At 47.8% G+C, this 20,153-nt stretch overlaps 1 protein-coding gene across 3 annotated transcripts in view; it reads left to right on the forward strand.

Annotated features, from left to right (window-relative positions):
- Gel (Gelsolin) overlaps nt 1-20,153 on the forward strand; it is a 109,207-nt gene that overhangs the window by 58,488 nt on the left and 30,566 nt on the right. For all 3 annotated transcript variants that reach the window (XR_012825990.1, XM_075680792.1, XM_075680793.1), the window contains exons 3-6: nt 2,738-2,806; nt 4,550-4,680; nt 8,885-9,165; nt 16,874-17,015. Coding sequence is in view for 2 of the 3 variants with exons in the window: in XM_075680792.1 (XP_075536907.1) it covers nt 2,738-2,806; nt 4,550-4,680; nt 8,885-9,165; nt 16,874-17,015 (623 nt within the window). In the remaining variant the exon portion in view is untranslated. The remainder of the gene's footprint in view (nt 1-2,737; nt 2,807-4,549; nt 4,681-8,884; nt 9,166-16,873; nt 17,016-20,153) is intronic.

Consider the following 20,153-nt stretch of genomic DNA (forward strand, 5'->3'; position numbering starts at 1 on the left):
TAATTATTTAATTCATTCATTAGTTATAGGTTTGCTGAACTATCTACAACTTAAAGCTCCCTCCAGCATATCAACAACGCTATTATGGGCTTCGCGCTAAGTTTACAACGTTTAAATCAGGGGCCGACGTCCCGAAGCTTTCATTCGTAAGTGCGCTTTGCCAGTGACCGGCCGCCTTCGCTAATGATGTACCGAGCATCGTGATTGGTTAGAATTCGCTCTTACGAACAATTCTAGCGTAAGAGCATTCTGCGAATGCGGGCCCCGAAATGGAGGGTGCCACATGAATTCTCTGCTTGCACACAATTCTAAACTTTGGTTTTCTCCTGCAGTATCAAAAAAAATAAAAGTGAAGCTATGAAAATGAGAACTCGGCTGGCAAATGCGCCGCGACAATAGTTGTCTTTGATATTGTGTTGTATATATACTGATGTACTGTACATATATAGTTCTCTGCTTTCCCCACACGCAACTATTATTATTCTTATTTGTTTTGAAAGCATGCACACATTTGACAGGAAAGGAAAACCGAGGCGCAGGCTGGCAACTGTCACCGGAAGCTGCCTATACTCTTCAGAAAGGAGGTGGCACTCCACATGCAAAGATCTGCCGACATAAAAGGGGTATCGCATTCGATGCAGAGATTCCAGGAATGCTGCAACTTCGAAGTAACGTGGCTTAGGGAATGTCCGCCAGAGCATATTCCGCAGCAATACCGTGTCTTGGTTCGCAGCCTCCTCACCCCAGGTCGCGATGACTCGCAGATTGTAAACTTGGCGAGAATCGTCGCGAAGGCTCGGTGGTTACGCAACGTTCTGCCATTGTAGCGGAGGTCGCGGGTTCGACTCCCGGCCTTGGAGGTTGCATTAAGAATGAGAGACTGGATGCAAAAAAAAAAAAAAAAAGCTTGCCTGTCAAAAAGGTGACCAAGGTTTGTCCCGAGCCCTCCACTATACGGCGTTTTTTTTCGTATTCTTTGTACTTGTTTGGGACCTTTCAATCGCATCCTTGTTAATTCAAGAAATATGCGTTCTTGTTGGCGATTACTTAGAGTGCACCACATCGTTATTGCGCCTCATCACTCGGGCTGCGAAATCTGCAGCAGTACCCATGCAATCTGCACAGTGGCTTGATTTAGGACGCACGAATATTACAGAAACATAACTGCACAAGAAAGGCGCACGTATGCTTATTTCGGTATGATTCTAAGCACCACGAAGATGATTTGACCACACATTCAACTCAGAAGCGCAGAACTGTAATTCGGACCGGTTGTTCTCTCATACTGGAATCATAAGTAGTCTAAAAAGTATATAGTATGCGGTATCGTTCTTATGCCTATCCTTATCCATTAACGTTACCTAGGACGTAGAACCCATATCGATTTTCCACAAACAAATACCATTTTGTTTTTTCAGAGATCCTACTCTAAGCGGCTGTGTATACTTTCTGAAGAGTGATTCAGCCTTCCGCACCGGTAAAATTTACGTAACGCCTAATATGAAAACTTCCCTGCCCGACAGTTTTGTGCTCAAGTGAACGTGCAGCCACTTATGTTCTCTAGCCTTATTTTCACAAGAAATATTTTTGTCTCTGAAACTTGCCCTGCCGACTAAACTGCTGGTGCTGATTAAAGTTCACTCTCTCTCTCTCTCTCTCTCTCTCTCTGAAACTTTCAAGCAACCGTTTTTCTCAAACCCTACCGTTCTTCCATCCCATGTATCCTAATTTCTCATTGTTTTCACTTTACCACCTTGCAGAAAAAAAAAAATGCTTGTCAGTCTTTTTCTGTTTCCATCCCGGCTGACATGTAATGGCTCCGTTGTAGAAACACGTGCAACCGAAGGTGTTAAAAACGGGTTACGAAACACAAATTTCTGGACTCTGCACCACCATCAACTCTGAACAGATTCGTCATACCGATTCCGATTGGATGATGCTGACTCTAACCTCCACACAAACATCCTAACGAAAAAGGAGAGAGAGGAAGTGACCGAGAAAACGAACGCAAGGGTGGTAACCAGGATTGTACCGCTTGCTATGGTACAATGAGGAAAGGAAAGCGAAGCCGCAAAAGAAGAGGATAAGGATAATTGAAGGTGTGTGAACACTCGCACGTGAGTTTTGAGCATGTGTTCCAAGGCAGAAGCCGAATCCTGTCGCCTTTCAGAAACACCGCAACGTTGTAGAATGAGAGAGAGAGAGAGAGAGAGAGAGGTAGTATAAATAGACGAAGGTAGAGAGGTTAAGTGGAAACGCATCTTGTTGGCTACTCTACAAAGAAAAAGGAGAGGAAGCAGTAGAAAGACAAGAGAGAGAGAGAGGGTTCCCTGAAAACGTGCGCACACAATGAAAGTGTCATGCGGCCGGTGTGTAATAAGTGCAACAAAGCCTGCGTGCTACTGCGTCGCTGATGCACCGAGGACCCTTGCTTACGCAACGGGTAAAGATGGAATCGGTTAGGAAAAAAAATAACGGAACCAACAGACGCGCATCCGAAAGCGAAGGCTCTTTATTCGCGCCCACGCTCGCGCGTGACCCTAAATGCATCGCAGGCGGCATATTCGCGGCGCGTCGGCTTTGTCGCACTCCCAGAATTTCCGGCGGGCGGGCCCCGCGGCGCCCGTACGTCTTTCACGGACCAGACGCGAACAGCTGCCGATGTCGATCTCGAAGCTAAGCTTTCGCTTCTCAGCCCTCGCCTGCTCTGTCTTTTTTTGTTTCTCCCTACTCGCAGACGAAGCAAGCCAAGAGCGGCCGACTCGAGTGGAACATCCACTTCTGGCTGGGACGAGACACATCGCAGGTTCGTGCTGTGTCCTGGCGTTCCGCAGATCGTGTCGTCTGCTAGTTTCCCACGATGCCGTAGCAGAAGGCAGATAGATTGGAGCTTTGATTGCGCTTGTTTTCGAAGCAACAAGTGAAGCTCTCGCTGCGCTGACGTGGTGGGAAAATCTTGTAAATCAAGTGCCGTGCTATAGCGAAACATAATATGTTTAATCATATGGAATCACGGGACACGTAAGACTTAGCGTGGTCACGTCAAAGAGGTCAGAAAAGCATGGTAAGCTTTAAGTGATCACCAGTGGCCGAACAGGAGCTTTGGCGTGGAGGAACTATCTCCGCAAGAAGGCTAAATGTCTACTCGAAACGTTGACTTTATACGGAGGCTTCTCATGTTCGCCTACTGTAGATAACTTAGCGTGGTCATTACTTCTCACGGTTAACGGCCCTTGATGTTCAAAGCCTAAGTTCAGAACGTGAGAAAGCAGGCTCTTGCTGCGGAACTCAAACTTCGGGATTCATTTAAATATACTCTGTCAGGATGAAAAGTATATATATTTTTCATTGCACAAGATGGAGGGGGGGGGGAACCAGTTCAATTTAAGGTGAATACGTCATACAGATAAACATCTTCAGGTATGCGGCAAGATCTATTAAGGGTTCCAAACCAATAATGATGTTCCAAACCAAAATTCCTATAAACACGGAACAGGTGCAGGCGTCCACGCTTACTATCACACTAAAATGGGTAAGAAAATAGGAGCACAAAAGGAAGTGCGAACCCAAGGAAGGCGACATAACAATTAGGAAGACGACGTGACGTCATCTTCCTTGTCTGAGTACTTTCTTTTCTTTAGCTCGTTTTTTCCCCCTATACATGCCCACAATAATGTAAAAAGCACAACAGCGCTGCGCTGAGAGAGTGAAGAAAGATCGGTAACACTGCAACGGATATAAGTTCAAGGTACTGCATATGTGTTAAATGCTGTATGACCCACGCGTGCATCTAACTTCGCCGTACGCAAGCATTGTCTCTCAAATTGGCCATTAACGAACGGCAATCGCAATGCGCCGATTCATTGCTCTACAGAAGACTATAGGCTTAGGCTGGTTGGCAATACATAGTTACACTAGAAGCATAGCGCGGGAAGGACGATCGACAAAGACTAGACAGGACAAGCGCTAAAGCTCGAGCTTGTCCTGTCTAGTCTTTGTCGATCGTCCTTCCCGCGCTATGCTTCTAGTGTAGTCATTGCCCTAGACAGAAGTCTGGAAAATTACCGGCAGAGGATTACCGTACAGCTGACCCGCCGACGTGGCACGGCTAACTTATTGACATCGACACGCGGCATTAAGGGCGCAGAGGCAAAAAAGAAATTATGTGCAGAAGTAAAAGGAGTGTCTATGCTATTCTTTTGTTTAATTCTTTTCTTGTTGTTTTCATTGACGACTCTAACTAACCAAGTGGTTTTCGTGAAATCTACATGGGAGTGTTAGCCTGTTTGGGGCCTTCGCGCGAGAATTTCTCTAATAGTATTCTTGTAAAGCCAACCCGTATTTGGATGACGTAACTCTTAAAGCTGCCTGATGAACAAGCGAGGTGACAATGATCCTTTAGCGAGACAACGTGAAAGAGTTGGAAATGGCAGAAAGAGGGCGCAAGAATGCTCACTCCTAATGTCTAGTTATTGTCTGTCTCTGTTCGCGCTGGCCCTCGTGCACGTAACAAGCATTCTATTCTTTCGGTGGCTCGCGGCAAACGCAGGACGAATACACGGTCGCCGCCATCAAGAGCGTGGAGCTGGACGACTCGCTGGGCGGCGCTCCCGTGCAGCATCGTGAAGTGCAGGAGCACGAGTCGGACCTCTTCCTGTCGTACTTCAAGACCGGCATCAGGTGAGCGCGCCGTTTTACGTTGTCTTGCAGTGAGGTGTTCTATCCCGATGCCTCAGCAACTCACCTTCCGTGGGCCCTGTAGTGACAAAGCGAAAGAAAAAAAAATAATAGGAGACGCGTTCAAGAGAACATTATCTGGTGATCAAGTATATCTTATTTTAATTATATACAGTGCCCTCACGGTCAAATGACGCTAATGAGGCGAGTGGTTACGCGAAGGAGTTCATAACAATGCAGTGCATGCACTTGTGATAGAAAATACCGCTAAAGAACAAATACGCATTATTATAATATACCTATGTACGTGAACAAACTAAATTGAACAAAAGCATGATGAACAAAACATGGTTTAATAACCGTGTTCAAGGAGTGTTGTTGCAAGTTCTCTTCAGCATCGCTATTATGCTTTTCTTTTGTTTTGCCTGGGTTACCACCCCCGATAATGTGGGAATGAAATTACATATAAGCATGCAAGCTCGTTTAATGTAGATGCTGCAACAGCAACTCTTGAAATGGATTGTCCATGAGCCTTCGCTCATAGTCTTCAAGTTGGTCAGTTTTCAAATTCGTATCTCTAGAGCATTCTTGCGGACTGTCTCTTTTCCAATTAAGGGCACATGTCCAATGTAGACGACGCGTGCTCGCTGCAGACGCAATGGCGGAGCACTTCGTAGACTGGAAATTCTCTTCATCGCATTGCCTTCAGCCCCAGGTACAAGTGATGGCTGGTGTAAGGGCTACCCTAACCCAAAGTCCCCATGTCCTGCAAAGTGGGCACCGCGCAAACCGGCTCGCACTTTTCGAGGCCGCACATCACTTATCCATGTCCCGCTTACGCCCAATTGTTGGATGCTGCGGTTGTGGCTTCAACACATGGCTCATACCGAAGAAGGGCACTGGCTATACTAAAGGTAACGAAAAGCGCACACAACAAAGAGCAAAAAGGGCAAAAAAAAAAAAAAGCTATTGAGAAGGAGATAATGCGCGACTGAATCACTGTATAGAAAGCGTTGACAAATGTCGACAAATTAAGCCCCACTGAACAACTTCGTGGTGATTTGGTAGTAAATGCGAGAGAAATGCTTTAGAATTATGTAGTACCTCTTTGAGGTTCTGACGCCACGATATAAACTGCGTTCAACACATTGCAAAGTGTTGTTCAGGAGCTCACTCGACACACATCCTGCTTCTTCGAGGAGCAAAGTGCAACTGACGGGGGTCCGGAGCAGACCACTGTGAGTTGCACTATGTACATATATATGCATATATATATGGATGGGAAAACTTAAAAGAGTATATATATATATATATATATATATATATATATATATATATATATATATATATATATACCCTTCTAAGCTTTCCCATCCCCTCTCCGCTTCAATGAACTTATCCAGAGCAGCTACAGTAGACCTATGGCTATAATGGACATGCGCCAAATGATAATGCGTTTAAAATTGATAGCGTTGGGCCCAGATTGCTATAATAAGATGCAGTAGTCATCTTTCACAAGAATATGAATCAAGTGTCTGAGCTAACGCGTGCGGTGTCATGGAAGTAACCACATCCGATTGCTTCAGCGCCTCGCAAAACATATACTAGACGCACGTGCTAGCTCCCATGCGCCGATTTAAAATTCATATAAGTCGCCATCATGCTGGCACGCCGTAATGCGCAGGCTGGCTCAATCAACAATACAAAAGAAAGGACTCGGGGTGCATGCCTTAACTTCGGAGCTTATATGTTACAGAATATTACGGATGGATCGATGGATGGATGGATGGATGGATGGATGTTATGAGCGTCCCTTTGGAACGGGGCGGTGGGTTGCGCCACCAAGCTCTTGCTATTATACTGCCTAATGTCCTACCTAGGTTAAACAATAAAAAAAAGAACACTATGAACTCCCACAACCAAATTTTTTCATCCCCTATTGCGAACTGTGCTTTTGTACGTCTCCGTTTTTTGTCGTTTCTCTACTTTTATTCCACCAATCCTCCAATCCCCTCTTACTAATCCCTACTGCGGACATGTTTACTATTCCACTTGTCTTCCTGAACCCAAGGGCTTCAAGGAGGCCAGTGGTGCCTAAATCGACCGCTAAGTAGACGTCTTCACATTCTAATAAAACATGCTCCATAGTTTCCCTAGCTTTACCGCAGCAAGCACATGCTTGCTGCGGAAGGGTACGGAAAGGTATCGACACCTGCCACCTACTGGGCAGATTGGTTCTATGGACTGTCGAGGCGAGGAAGTCAGCCGAGCGTGGTGGTTGCCTGCACAATGGGAGTGTGAATAGGAGACAGCGGTAGAAATAGAAAAAAAAAATGTGTGCTAATGAAAGTGCGTGAAGAGTGCTGCTCAGTCTTGACATTTATTACTGCGAGTTTTCTGCCACAACAACAGTAAAAATCCACTGAAATCCACCAAAAATTGTCTGTGACACATGCTAAAAATTCGTCCTTACAAATTCTAGCAAAACATAGATCAAGCACTAAACAAATGTATTCCTGAGTGCCCGAGAGGTATAAAATAATTTGCTAGCCACACGCATATGCAGGAACGTCACGTACAAGACGCTAGTTTACACCGACGGCAAAGCGCTTGCTGAATGTATTTCGAAAAGTACGCCATGTTTCAAGATAAAATCTGCGAGAAGAGTTGTGTGCATAGTCATTTCATGTCAGGCAAATTGTGCTTCGAGTGGCCAGTCGCACGGCGATTTTTTGTGTATTTGCGGGCTTCTCTCGTGATTGGAAAGACAGTTTTATGTAGCACGTGTTGAGCAACAGAAAGCTGTTCCGGGAATTTTTCATGTTGCTCTACAATTTTCTCATTGGCACTTTTAATCTACTTACAATATTTGAAAATGTAAGTAATTATTTATTATTGTGTAATTAATTATGCTAATTATATCACTAGGCGGAATGCAAGAACAATAAAAATAATCTGAGTATCGCCTAGCGACGGCAAAGAGCATTACCCTGGTTCCGTCCAGCTACGTGGCATTTGCATCTTTTATTAAAATTGGGCTCGAGTTACGTGGGACACCCTGTATACGCACGTGCACGTGCGCGCTGGTGAGTGTGTTCCAGCGTCGTATTCAAGAACTATCGCGGCAGCGCATTCGAAACAAACAAGCTCAACCGGCAAGAAAAGCCGACATTCCCAGAAGAACAGAAAGGATGCAGCTAATAAGTGTAAGCAGGTGCAATCTGACAGGGAGGGGCTGAATGCCGAAGCTCTTCTTCAACAGGTCTGACTGGTCCTGTTCGTACACACAACTGACTTTCCCGGAAGAGAAAGTCCGGGAGCATTCGGCACACGAAAACTCTTGAAGCAAGAAACAAAGGGAGAACAGGCGCCCGCAGCTTATTTGCCAGAAATGAACCGTTTCGCCACTTGTGTTCTAGGATAACGACTGGGATTCTGCATTTCTTGTTTACATTTCTCGCGCTATGTTTTTGTTACTTCCGACCACGATCCAGCCGAGGCGGTTTCTTTCGCTGATAGTCCAACCGCCAATGCCAAGATAAGCGGCTGTGACGATTGTTGTTGCTTCTGTAGCCGCGGACAACTTTCTGTGGCAGTGAAGGGAAAGCCACGGCAGCAGAGCTTGTTTCACCTGCGCTACCGCGCCACATAGTCCGGCAGCGTTTTAAAGTGATCTTGTTTTCTTGGAACATGAACGGAATCAGCGTACCTTCCACCTGAAGCGGTATCGTATTTGATCAGACGCTGAGGAAAAAAAAAAAACATAGATATAAATCCAGTTTAGCACTAAGTAGTGTTTTATTCCTTATTTCGCTGTTGCGAATAATGTGATTACGTTTCCTATATTCCCAAGCTAACGCGGACGAAAATGTGGGACTTCTTTCAGAAGCGCTGTTACTTGAGCGCGCTTTGCACCCGCGACTTTCCATTCATTTCCACAGAAAGTTGCCCACGAGTCTACGTCTTTGTAGTTCTGCAATTCCTTTATTTCGTTCTTATTTACGTTTACTCCTCCATCCTTATTGTTCTAATGGCCCGGTTCAACCGAGTCAACCGAGATCTTCACTGGTTAGCCTGCATGTCTTACCTTTATTCGTGCCCCATTTACTGTGCCAGCCATAACGAGAAAGGGAAGATGCGGTAGACACGCCATGAGACGCCTTAGATGTGCACGTCTTTCGCTGAACAGACCGCGTGCCACTCGCAGGTACCTGGAAGGCGGCATCGAGTCCGGCCTGCAGAGCGTGGACAAGACGGTGCAGAAGCGGCTCTTCCAGGTCAAAGGGCGCCGCAACATCCGCGTGGGACAGGTGCCGCTGGAGGCCAGCTCGCTGAACCACGGTGACTGCTTCGTGCTCGACTGCCGCGACAACGTGTACGTCTTCGTGGGTCACCGAAGCGGCGGTCATGAGCGGGTCAAGGCCATACAGGTCGCCACGGGAATACGCGACGATGTCCACGGCGGCCGAAGCAAGATCAGCATACTCGGTATGCTGTCCGCTCGTTGCAGTTCTAGTTGCGTTGTGCTGGGCGGGTATGTTGGACGTACCGGAAGTGCGTCCAGCGACGGACCTGCTAGTGCTGCTTCCGCTTCGTTTGACCTTCAGTCCGCAACTCAGCACCCCAGCGGGCGCTGAACCTGCGTATAGCATATATTCAATCATATATGAATATTGATTGTTTCTGTCAGTTGGCACTGCCGTTTTTAACGGGCTTGTCTGCCGATTATATCGTGTTGCATTTTAAAATTTCAATCGTTATGTGCTACTTTCACGTCTGTACAGTTGAGAACCCTGCGACAAATAATTGATTGACATGTCCGATAGCTTCGATACGCGTCTCGTGAGTAATTTAAAGGCTGTACAATCGCATGCCAGTTGCACGTCAATAACCGAGAAGAGAAATACCTATTTCTCCATATAGTCCATATAGTTTACTAATGAGTAACAAGTGACCCCCCCCCCCCCCACTCCGTTCCACCCCTATTTCATGGAATGCATTGCCTCCACCATTCGTTACAAACAACCGTATCACCCCATGCAACGGAAAATTCCAAGAAAGTTAATGCAAACCAAACTTATGTAAACAGCTGCGCGACTGCCGGGCTGTTCTGGCTAGAGCGACTTGCGCGGTTCAGCATAAGCCTGGGGAGAACTAAACAAAAGCAGCGCGATAACAATGGCGCAAACAGCTGCGCCCAGAGTTTCTTAGCTTCCCAATTAGCGCGGCACTCGTTGCAGCTACCTTTCTTGTACGACCGCCCAAGGTTTTCACGCCTGTCAGGCAAAACATTGCGAATATACCCGACAAATCAAAAAGAGGAAGCAACACGAACATTGTGCGCATGTTGACCACTGGTTGGGTGCCGCAACCATGCAGACACGTGAATTGAATGGAACTCGGGGGTTTCACGTGCTAAAACCACGATTTGGTTATGAGACATACCGTAGTGAGGGACTGATGATTAATTTTGACTAGCAGGTTTTAAGGTGCCCCCAATGCATCGGACACGAAGGTTTTTGCATTTAACCCCCGTCGATATGCGGCCGGGATTTGATCCCGCGACCTCGCGTGGTTAGCAGCGAAACGCCACATCCACTAAGCCACCGCGGTGGGTTCGTAGACACATGCTTTGTCATAAATTTTTCACACGTCGTTATTGATTCAAACGGATACGCGCTCTTCCGGTCACAGGACCTCCACGTCGCCCCGGGCCTATTTCTTTGAGCTATTCTGTTCTCTGTCGTAAGTGTGGATAGTTGTTTAGTATCATTTGTTTCAGTGGCTGTGTGAGTCAGAAAACAACAAAATAGGGCAAATAATGTGGAAATTGATTTAGTGCTAATGGACTACATCTAGTGTGCGGCGAAGCAGTGCTGCAAGCTGCCGGCGGTTTCTGCGTAGGGAGACGGTCGGGGTCAGGGGCGACAGTGCCGCGTACCTGCTTAATATGCGCATCTTGGTGTTGAAATTCGAGCGCCATAAACGTTTGCGATAGGTCACTTCCGCCGTAACGCTGTCACCTCGGTCAGGAATGAAACCTTCATCTTCGGCAGCGATGGGCTGTAGAAGGCCGCAGAGGAGAGTAGACGACGGGCACAATCTTTGACACTACTGGTATGCCCCCCGTGGAATTAAAGCCTTTAGCCGGTGAGCGCGAGGTCGCGGGTTCGACTGCTGGCCGCAGTGACAGTATGCTGATAGTGGCAGCATGCAAACAAGCGCTCGTGTACATTGACCTAAATGCGCAATGAAAATCAATCAATCAATCAATCAATCAATCAATCAATCAATCAATCAATCAATCAATCAATGAACTTCGCCGACATTGTTGGAAGAGGCTGAAGACCCTTCCAACCATCTCGTTCCGACTCGATTTAGCAACATTTACATGCCAGCGCTCGAGCAAAAGAAAAAAAAGTTTGCTTACGCTTAACGAGGCATCGCGTCTCTCAATACTTAGTCTACGTGTGCGGGCCTGTCATTGGCCCATTTTCTTGCATGGTCGAGCGTGAAATCTGCGCATGTGGTCGATGAAGCGCACGAAGCTATAGAGCACGGAAACACCGACAGTAGCACTGTTGCTCAATGCAGCGTAGAGATTACAATGTAGCTCAATTGCATCGGCCGTATTTGGCGAAAATGTGTCAGCGGAAAGGTGATGGAGAGAGTGAGAGAGAGAGAAAAAAGGAAAATAAACATTTCATATTAGATGAACAGATAAAAGTGTGCTACCAACGCTGCGTTGCCTCGGATCAAAGTTGCATATAGGAAATCGGACATCCCAGGGACTCGCGAGAGGCTGTATGACAGCGCAAGAAATGAAAAAAAGAAATAAAATAAAGGAGTGGTCCCTAAAAAGTTCCTGTAAGAACAATAGAAGCAGAGTTTCAACTTGTAAATTCACCTGTTCTTTACGGGTTAGTTTCAGGTCACCGTCGCCAACCACGATTTGCATATTACCTCGTTGAAGGGCTTAAGTCCATGTCGCAAGAGTCTGTATACTTCGAGGTGAGCCAGTGTCACACTCATGAAAATTAAAGGTAATTGAACATATGGTCACAAAAATATGCAAAGGCGTTAGTGCAGAATTCGCTGTGCCTCGTGTTAAAGTTTTGCGAGAATCACGCGGAAGAAAGAATATGGAGCATCAATCAAATCGGGGCTTGCATATTATGTAGTATGTTATTTACAGCCAAACATAATGCTATGGGAATCTTATAAAGGGCAGCGTTTGCACTACGGCAACCTCATTCACAGAGAAGATGTGTCCGGGTTCAAAGTCGCGTTAGACACAGCCGGAACATTTTTTTTTCCCGTGAAATATGCTGACTGCCTCACTGGATAGTGTTCCAGCGCATTTATTCCCAGAGAGTGGCCCTACAACATGTCACGTAGAGAACGAAGAGAAGATGAAGAAGCGGGAAAGAAGACCCGTACAGGGAATCGGTAGACTACGGACCAGTATATCGCAAGGATCTACATATACATCTACATCTACGAATGGGCGCTTGTGTGACCAGTTTTGCTCACATAAACGAAGTCTGGATTCACATTTCCTTCGAGTAGCCCGTCATATTCTTAGGTCCTTTGTCGACATTTCTTCAATCTGTTTTAATTTTTCGGGGTAAATTCCCACCTTCATCAACCCTTTCAATTCTTCAAACCTTCGTGTGAAATTTAATACATCACGTCACATCACTCTAGTCAGAAACCAGGAGGGAAACCGGGCTAGTTGGTAATCCATGATGTGCACAGCACGACAGCACACACACACACACACACACACACACACACACACACACACACACACACACACACACACACACACACACACACACACACACACACACACACACACACACACACACACACACACACGCATATATATATATATATATATATATATATATATATATATATATATATATATATATATATATATATATATAAGGGAGGCAGGGATGTTAACCAGTCAAGAGTCCGGTTGGCTACCCTGCGCTGAGGGAAGGGAGAAGGAGAATAGAAAGGAAGAGAAAGAGAGAGATGGGGGTAGAGAGGCGTGGACGAACAGCAGCACTACAGAGTCACAGGCGCTCGCACAAGCCAGACGTTCTCAGAAAGCACAAAAGACCCTTCAGCGCCTTCTGAGCCGATGATCGGTGGGGACATAATGGGCAGATATAGCCCACACACTTGGCAAATCGCACATTTCTAATTTAATCGAGGAGCGTACTCTAAATAAACCGCTTGGATGGATTATTACGCTTGTTTTAGGCTATTTGCAGACATGCCACGCGGCGTATTTGTGTTCGCTTTCAGATCGGGCTTCCCGCTTGCGTCCCCAAGTTCACCTGTTCATCGCGCTGCGTGCTGGTTCAGCAGAAATTATTCGAGCCGAGAGGTGGAGCCGATTTGAAGGGCCTTGGAGTGAGCTATTGTGTCGAATGTCGAATATACTCAGATGCATCCGCACACGTGACATTGTATACATTCCAGCGTCGGGCACGTGAGGCTTTCGAAGACATTTGTCCTCTACAAAAATTTAATTTTGAGCGAGAGAGAGAGAGAGACAGAGAGATGGGGATAAAGAGAAATCGCCTACCCGTATACCTTTCAAGCTGGAATCATGGTATAGCTGCTAGTAGAGATGACTAGAATTCTCGGAAATCTATGCATGGCGCGGTACATACATCCTCACGGTACAGCGCTTCCTGTGCAGTAAGAGGATTGGACAATAAGCGAACATGCGGCATAACTTCTTCCCCCAGGTGGTGGGACCCAGACAGGGGTGACATCACGTTCTGGAACCTTGCTAACACATCCCGAGAGCACGACCAACCCCGGTCTCGTTATTAACTGCGACAGGCGCACTTTATAAACAACAGTGTCAACCACGAGAGACGTGTCGCGCAAGCGGACAGCCGGCGTGCGCGCCGCGTCCTAAACTGAAATCCAAGGCACGACGGAGGGTGCGCTAGAAGTCTAATTGAGGTGAAAAAGCACCCTAGTGCCTCTAGCAGCTCCAGAAAATGCACCCTCAGGTCCTATAGCTGGTGTACTGGAGTGTATCTCTACTGCTGCTGCTGGTCCGAGACGTTTCAAAATAGTATTCAGAACCTTTGAAACGGGGAATCTCGACACCACTGGTCATCGGGGGAAGATGCCGCTCGTGTATGACCCACTGTCAGCGTCTAAGCAATTGCCGAGCTGCTTTTAAAGGAGTCGCACCTTGTAAGGAGGCTTAACCTGCATTGAATTACGATTCGTTCTCCGAAGCGTGTGGGCCGGGAGGAAGCAACTGAACCGCAGACAAAGCGTCGCAACGTGTCTCGACATGTACGGGGCTCTCCCAAGCGACGCGCAGCACCGTTGCTTGCGCCTTGCTAGGAATACAGGACCCCTGCAGCTCATTGTCGATAAGCGTGCTGTGTGACGCTGTGTAACGCAGGAAGGAGAGAGAGAGAATTAGGGAAAGAAACAAAGTAAAGAAGAGGAAAGTAAACAAGGTGTTGTTTTGGTAGATGACATTCTCCAACAGGCATAGGAGGGTGTTACAAATATGTACGAGGATGTGCAGCACGGGGGCGAAGGGCATCAACTAAAGAAAAAAGTTCCTGCCCATTCCTGCCGTTTGGAGGGGCCTAGGAAAGGGTAAACAGGATTTCGTAGCCTACACCACGCGGTTGTCGATGTTGGTTGTGAAGCTTGTCAAACGCGCGAGCATAGTAAGCGTTGCACTGTGATGAAAATGCACAGCCAAAGCAAAACTCGGTAGGAGGAGCCTTGAACTGTATCTTTCCTCCCGTCGCGCGGTCGCCGTATTGCTCGCGGGGTCGTCGGCGCGTCCCAGCGAGCGCCCCACGGCCAACCAAGGAAAAAAAAGAAAAAGAAGGGGGTTGCCGCCGCCGGAGCAGCGCATTGCGGGTGGCCACGAGGTCGTGCCGCCGCTTTCGGTCGAATCATCATGACCTGCGGCTTTCGCCCCGGCCCGTGGCGTTCTCGACGCCTACGCTGTCGCTGCGCTTGATTGCGCGCCATTAATGACGCCTCGGAACATCGAGGGCCGCGAGCAACTTCGTCTGTCGAACGCGGCGTTAGCGAGGGCGCGAGTAAACACATGCGCGCTGCGGCGCGCGCTTTGCGGCAAACACGTGACGCTCGTGCTGTTAGGAGGCGCCGCGCCGTGTCTCCGCGGCACGTGTCTCGGAAAAAATAAACAAACTGCAGGACGAGCGTCGATCCACTTCCGAGAAAGTCCTCCCGCTTGCAAAGCCTGCGGTGCAACGGCAAGCACTTGCGTGCGATCACAGAGCGTGCGTTCACTTCCATGCAAGGAAATAACTGCTTGGTCTTCGTATAAGCGTGCGGCTGAAAGGACCGGTGATAGCACGTACAGTACAGGTCTGAGGGGCCACCGGCCGTTCCATGTGCACGTTGTCCAACTCGTGATACTCAGGCGTATGTGTGCATACCACACGCCTTGGTCGAAACCGTTTTGTATGCTACGGTACGGTATTATAGCACCATTCAGCATGCGCTTGGTGAATGGCAGCTGTTGGCTCGGAGATTTTAGTGCGGACCTTCTTTTCGCCCTTCCTTAATGTCTTCTCCCCCCTTTTCTTTTTCTTTTTGCATTGTTAGACGTTTGACACACACGACGTTTCGTACGACATGACATAGACCATTGCGCACTAAGTATAACTTCCTATTGCAAGAAAAATTTGGCGTGATTACACATCTCGGAGGCACATAAGGCACGCAAGAATCTTAAGACAAGGGCATTCACGAAGCAGTGCAAACACTAGATATAACTTGCTGTCAAAGGAAGAAAGAAACATTTCGCGGAATGAGTGGAAGGGGCGTCCGCAGCCGCGGACACCGTCATGGTCTCGCTCAAGGTGCGCACCAAGGTTATTCCCCGAAAGCTGGGCGGGGGGCGTCAACACTAAGCGTTTTTGTGCAATTCATGTGGACGGTGCGTCGTACGACTTTTACCGTTCGGACGAGGATTTCCAACACATTCACTGTCCTTGCTATGACGACCAGGCACTCGTTGCGCGATGCCCAAAGGCGACTGGATGACACACCGATGATGATGTCGCTCGCTGACCTCGGGCGTCATCTACGCACAAAGCTGCAGTAATCTGACCTCACCTGAATGCGCACGCAGAGCTCGCTGTCATCTGTGCTTGTGCATTAAAATAATAATAATAACAATGAATAATACGCGAGATTTTATGTGATCACACGGCATTATGAATCATGATCTATTTTAAGGCCTATACCTATCGCATGTCCTTCTCACATGCTAGTGTAGGGCGAAAGAAACCTGAATCTCTCTTCCTAACTTCTTCGTCTTTTCTCGTGTCGCATGTATTTGAATGAGGAGACGAATGTTGTCCTCGCTAAATATGCGGAATAAGAATTTCACTATGTTTTTGTTACACTTGAATAATATTGCAATATTTACTGCCTCTTCGGAAAAGCTGCGCCAGTGTCTAACTATTGTAAGACTAGATCCGCCTGTATACAGCCAACAAGTGCGCTTCCGCTCACCTCGCCCTTCTCGAGACCATAATAGCCCTTTCACTTTGCAACGAGAGGTGAGAAGGGGCGAGGTCCGGGCCCACATTGAAAATATCATTTTACGTCGTCAGAGGTGCGGGTGCGCGCTAGCTTAATAGTTAATGAAAAAAAAAATGAACCACGTACTGCTGAACAAGTCGCAAGCGCGCTGGAAAAGAGGTGAACAAGAAGTGTGGATGCCATCTATTGAATGCCTTTCCTATTCATTTCCGCTCACTCAATTCTCTATGTGTTCTTGTTTTGTTCTACGCCGGTATATTTTTGTACACTGAATCTGTTTAGGCTTCCATCGGACGTATCTTATCGGTCGTTTATTGCCATTTGTGTCGTCTCTCCAGCCACCCTAATGACGCGCGCCTTAATGCAGAAAGAAAAAAAAAAGAACGAAGAAAAATAAATTTACCATCGTCGGTGCGCCTGCATAGATTTCCAAGCGTGTGCGCCCGTTTCGCTGTGTGCAGCTGTGCCCCGCACTCCGTTCTCCATAACGATCAAAGTGTAGCGAGCCGGTGACGGCGAAGGCGTGTACGGCTGCGGGAGAGTTAATTCAGCCTGCTCGCGTATCTCACCCTGGCCGTGCTGCTTTTTGTTCTCCACCCTTGCGCAGACGAGCACAGCTGCGAGGCCGAGGTGAATAAATTCTTCGAGGAACTCGGCTCCGGCTCGCCCGCGGACGTCAAGGATGCCGCCGAGGGGGGCGACGACGTCGAACACGAACGCTCCAGCGACACCGAGGTCTCGCTCCACAGGTACGCCAAACTTTGCATATGCGCGCCCGCCCGCGAGCCGATAAGCGTGATTTGTTGGCGTGTTCTTGTGTGGGCGAGTATTGTTTCGAAGCCGCTCTGCCAGGGTGGTTGGTTGGGCGTTGTTCTGAGTCGCCGTTTTGAGGACGCATTCCGTGCCTTGAATTTCTGCAGCACGGCTGTATACGTTGGCAACACGCGGGGTGCGTAATACTGCCTTCCTGCCGGATGTCCGCCGCGCTTCGGTTTACATTGAACAGGCCTCATGGGCGCGTCAATATGCACGTTCGCAACTCGCGGTAAAAGACATGTTTTTTGCCGCAATTGAACACTCACAAAGGGAAGACACATAAAGACAACACAGGCGGCACTTCCAACTGATTTGCGTCTTCCTTTTGTGAGTGTTCAATTGCGGCAAAGAACATGTCTTTTAGCAAGCACCAACTAGGCCAACAAGCAGTTCTGTTGCAACTCGCGGTATCGGCTGAAAAAAAAAAAAAGCTATGAATTCTCTGCGTAACCTTGGCGTATGCAGTCCTAAATTTAGAGTTGCGATCAGCACAATGCCCGTGCAATGACGGTGGCGAAAGTATTTCTTTTTCAAATGCTATATGATGTGTTTGTTGTTGAGGACTGGCGTACGATGTGTGCTTTTCAGCCAGTGGCCGTTGGCGAAGTGGGAGCCGCCTTGCGCTGTGATGTTGCTAAATTCTTGTGTGCAGTAAAAAAAGCTTTCAGTGAACCAATCAACATGTGCTGATTGGAATTGAATTTGCTGGTATAGCACGCAGACACAACGGGAAGCCAACCCCGGCGTACAAAAACAAGCGTGACACTTCCGCTTGCACGAAGCAACGCCACCAACGCAAACAAAATTTGCACCTTGTTATCATTCAGAGGTGCATTTATCTCGCGTAACAAGGAGCACAGACGAGCCACGTGAAGCTGACTCGCGAGACCGTTTTACTAAAGAGAACGTGTTGTCTTCTTGACATCGAACCTCGACGCGAATGGGCCATCGCGCTGCGGCTGCCAAGCCATTGTGCTTTGGAAACGGGAAACGTCGAGAACGAGCGTGCATCGGTAGAAGTCTTGCCGCTTCAGCCGGTCGGCATCCGTAACAACCGCCATCAGCTGAATAAGTCATTAGCCTGTTGGTTCCTTGTTACTGCAGAGCTCCATCTTAATAAGGGCTCTATATTGATGTCGCTGGTGATTTCTTTATCAGCTTAAAAGTGCGAGTGAAAGGTTTCGATTTTGCTTGGTCTTATTAATAGCACCGATTCAGATGCGAATACGTTGAGCTTTAGCTAACAACCACCATTTTCTGCTATTGAGTTCGTCATCCTATAATGGATACACGCTCAAGAAATACGTCTTCACGTGATGCTAAAGGCAGTGGGAGACATGCGTCAGTCGCGAGAAGCGACTGTGAGGTTTTGCTAACAGCAAAACAGTGATAATTTCGATGGGGCTGAAATAAAAAAAAAAGTGCCCTTGTATCGTGTATTGGATGCGTGTTAAGTAACCTTAGGCGGTCAAAATTAATCTTGAGTCCCACAGTACGGCGCGCCTCCGAATAATATCGCTGTTTTGGAGCGTAATAGTCGGGATCTTTTTTTAAATTTAGAAACTGTGACCAGAGACAGAGCTATGGCTTCACAGCACGGCATCGTGGATGATACGAAAGCTCGGGATAGGGACAAGCAGCTCGGGTTATTGTCATTTGTTGACGATGTCGAAGTGGCTGGCACGCCGAGCGTTTTGCGACGACACTTGCCTCTTACCTGTGGCGAGGCAAACGAGCTCCGGTAAATACTGCTCTCCGAGTAAGCCGCTCCCACGAAGTCTCGAATGCAAGCAAAATTGTAGAGAAGGCAGGAGCTGGCGTAAGCTAGATAAGCGTCTGCGAGCGATGCGGGGTGGCTGATGGCGTTATTTTTAGCGCGAGAAGAGGCATGCCTTGTCAGCTCTCTCTCTCTCTCTCGGCATATCGAAACAGCGGCGTCCGTATGTCTGTAGGCGCCTTCGCTGAGCTCACATGAGGCACTCGTAGGTCATACATTGTTTTCGCAACGCGGCCGAGCATCGGTGCAGCCTGAGGAAGCATGAGGTCGCTGACCGCATATGCGTGCTCTTTCGTAAAAGCTGCTGCTTTAGACTGCGTGAGTTCACTAACCAAGCGACACGTTTACGGCAAGTGCTTCGCTGAGACTACCGTTTCCGTAAAAGGTTTATATCGACCAATGGCGTTGCCGTGGACTCAGTTTCGCGTGGCGTTGTTAGCCTGATGCTTTAGAATAAATAAATAAATTAATGAAATAATTTCTTGTGTGTTTACTTTATAAAGTGTTTTTCGCCCCCTGGTAAGCTGTACGTTCCTTGTTTTTCTCGCAAGAAAATAATTCATTTTTTGAAGGAGGGGTGGGGAGGATTGGACACAGAATCCTTCTCGCCTGGTTGTGTCACTAGTCTCGGGAGCCCCGGAAAACCGCTGATCACACTTTGAGAAGGATGAGAGGAGACGAAAACGACATGGAAGGACAGGGAGGTTAGCCAATCTACAGACCGGCTGGCCGTCCTGGGCAGGGTTAAGGGGGATGAAGGAAACTAACGGTGATAAAATGTAGGAGGAGAGACGAGCTGTGTATTCTGCGTGGCAATCACTAAATACTGTGGCACTGGGATGGAGGCTACAGCTTGTGCCTTCTATAGTCACAAGCGCAATCGTAAGCGTCCATGCAAGTGACCCTGCACCGTGCGAGTTTCAGCGTAAAAGTCTGTTACGCTCAATCCGCACGGTTTTTTCGTACGCCTTCCGCACGCGTGCGGACGTGCGGAAAACTGCACGTGTCGCACACGCAAATGTGTGCGACAAGTGCAGCTTTCCACGCTTGCATGCGGACTGAGCGCAAGTCAGCCGAGAGTGTGTTGTCCGAACAGTCTCGAGCATACTACAGTATATAGCCGTCGTTGCCAGATTACGCGTTGTAGCTTCCAATTCGTTATCCTCTTATTCTCGAATAAGACGATATTAAGGCTGTTGAGCACTGTCCGTCCCTGTCATAGGTGACGCGTACTAATTGATTTGCGCTTTCATAACGCTGAATGCATCCCTGGGATGCCTGTCAGCGATCCCGG

This window comes from Dermacentor variabilis, chromosome 2 (genome assembly GCF_050947875.1).
Source record: "Dermacentor variabilis isolate Ectoservices chromosome 2, ASM5094787v1, whole genome shotgun sequence".
Taxonomy (NCBI): Eukaryota; Metazoa; Arthropoda; class Arachnida; order Ixodida; family Ixodidae; genus Dermacentor; species Dermacentor variabilis.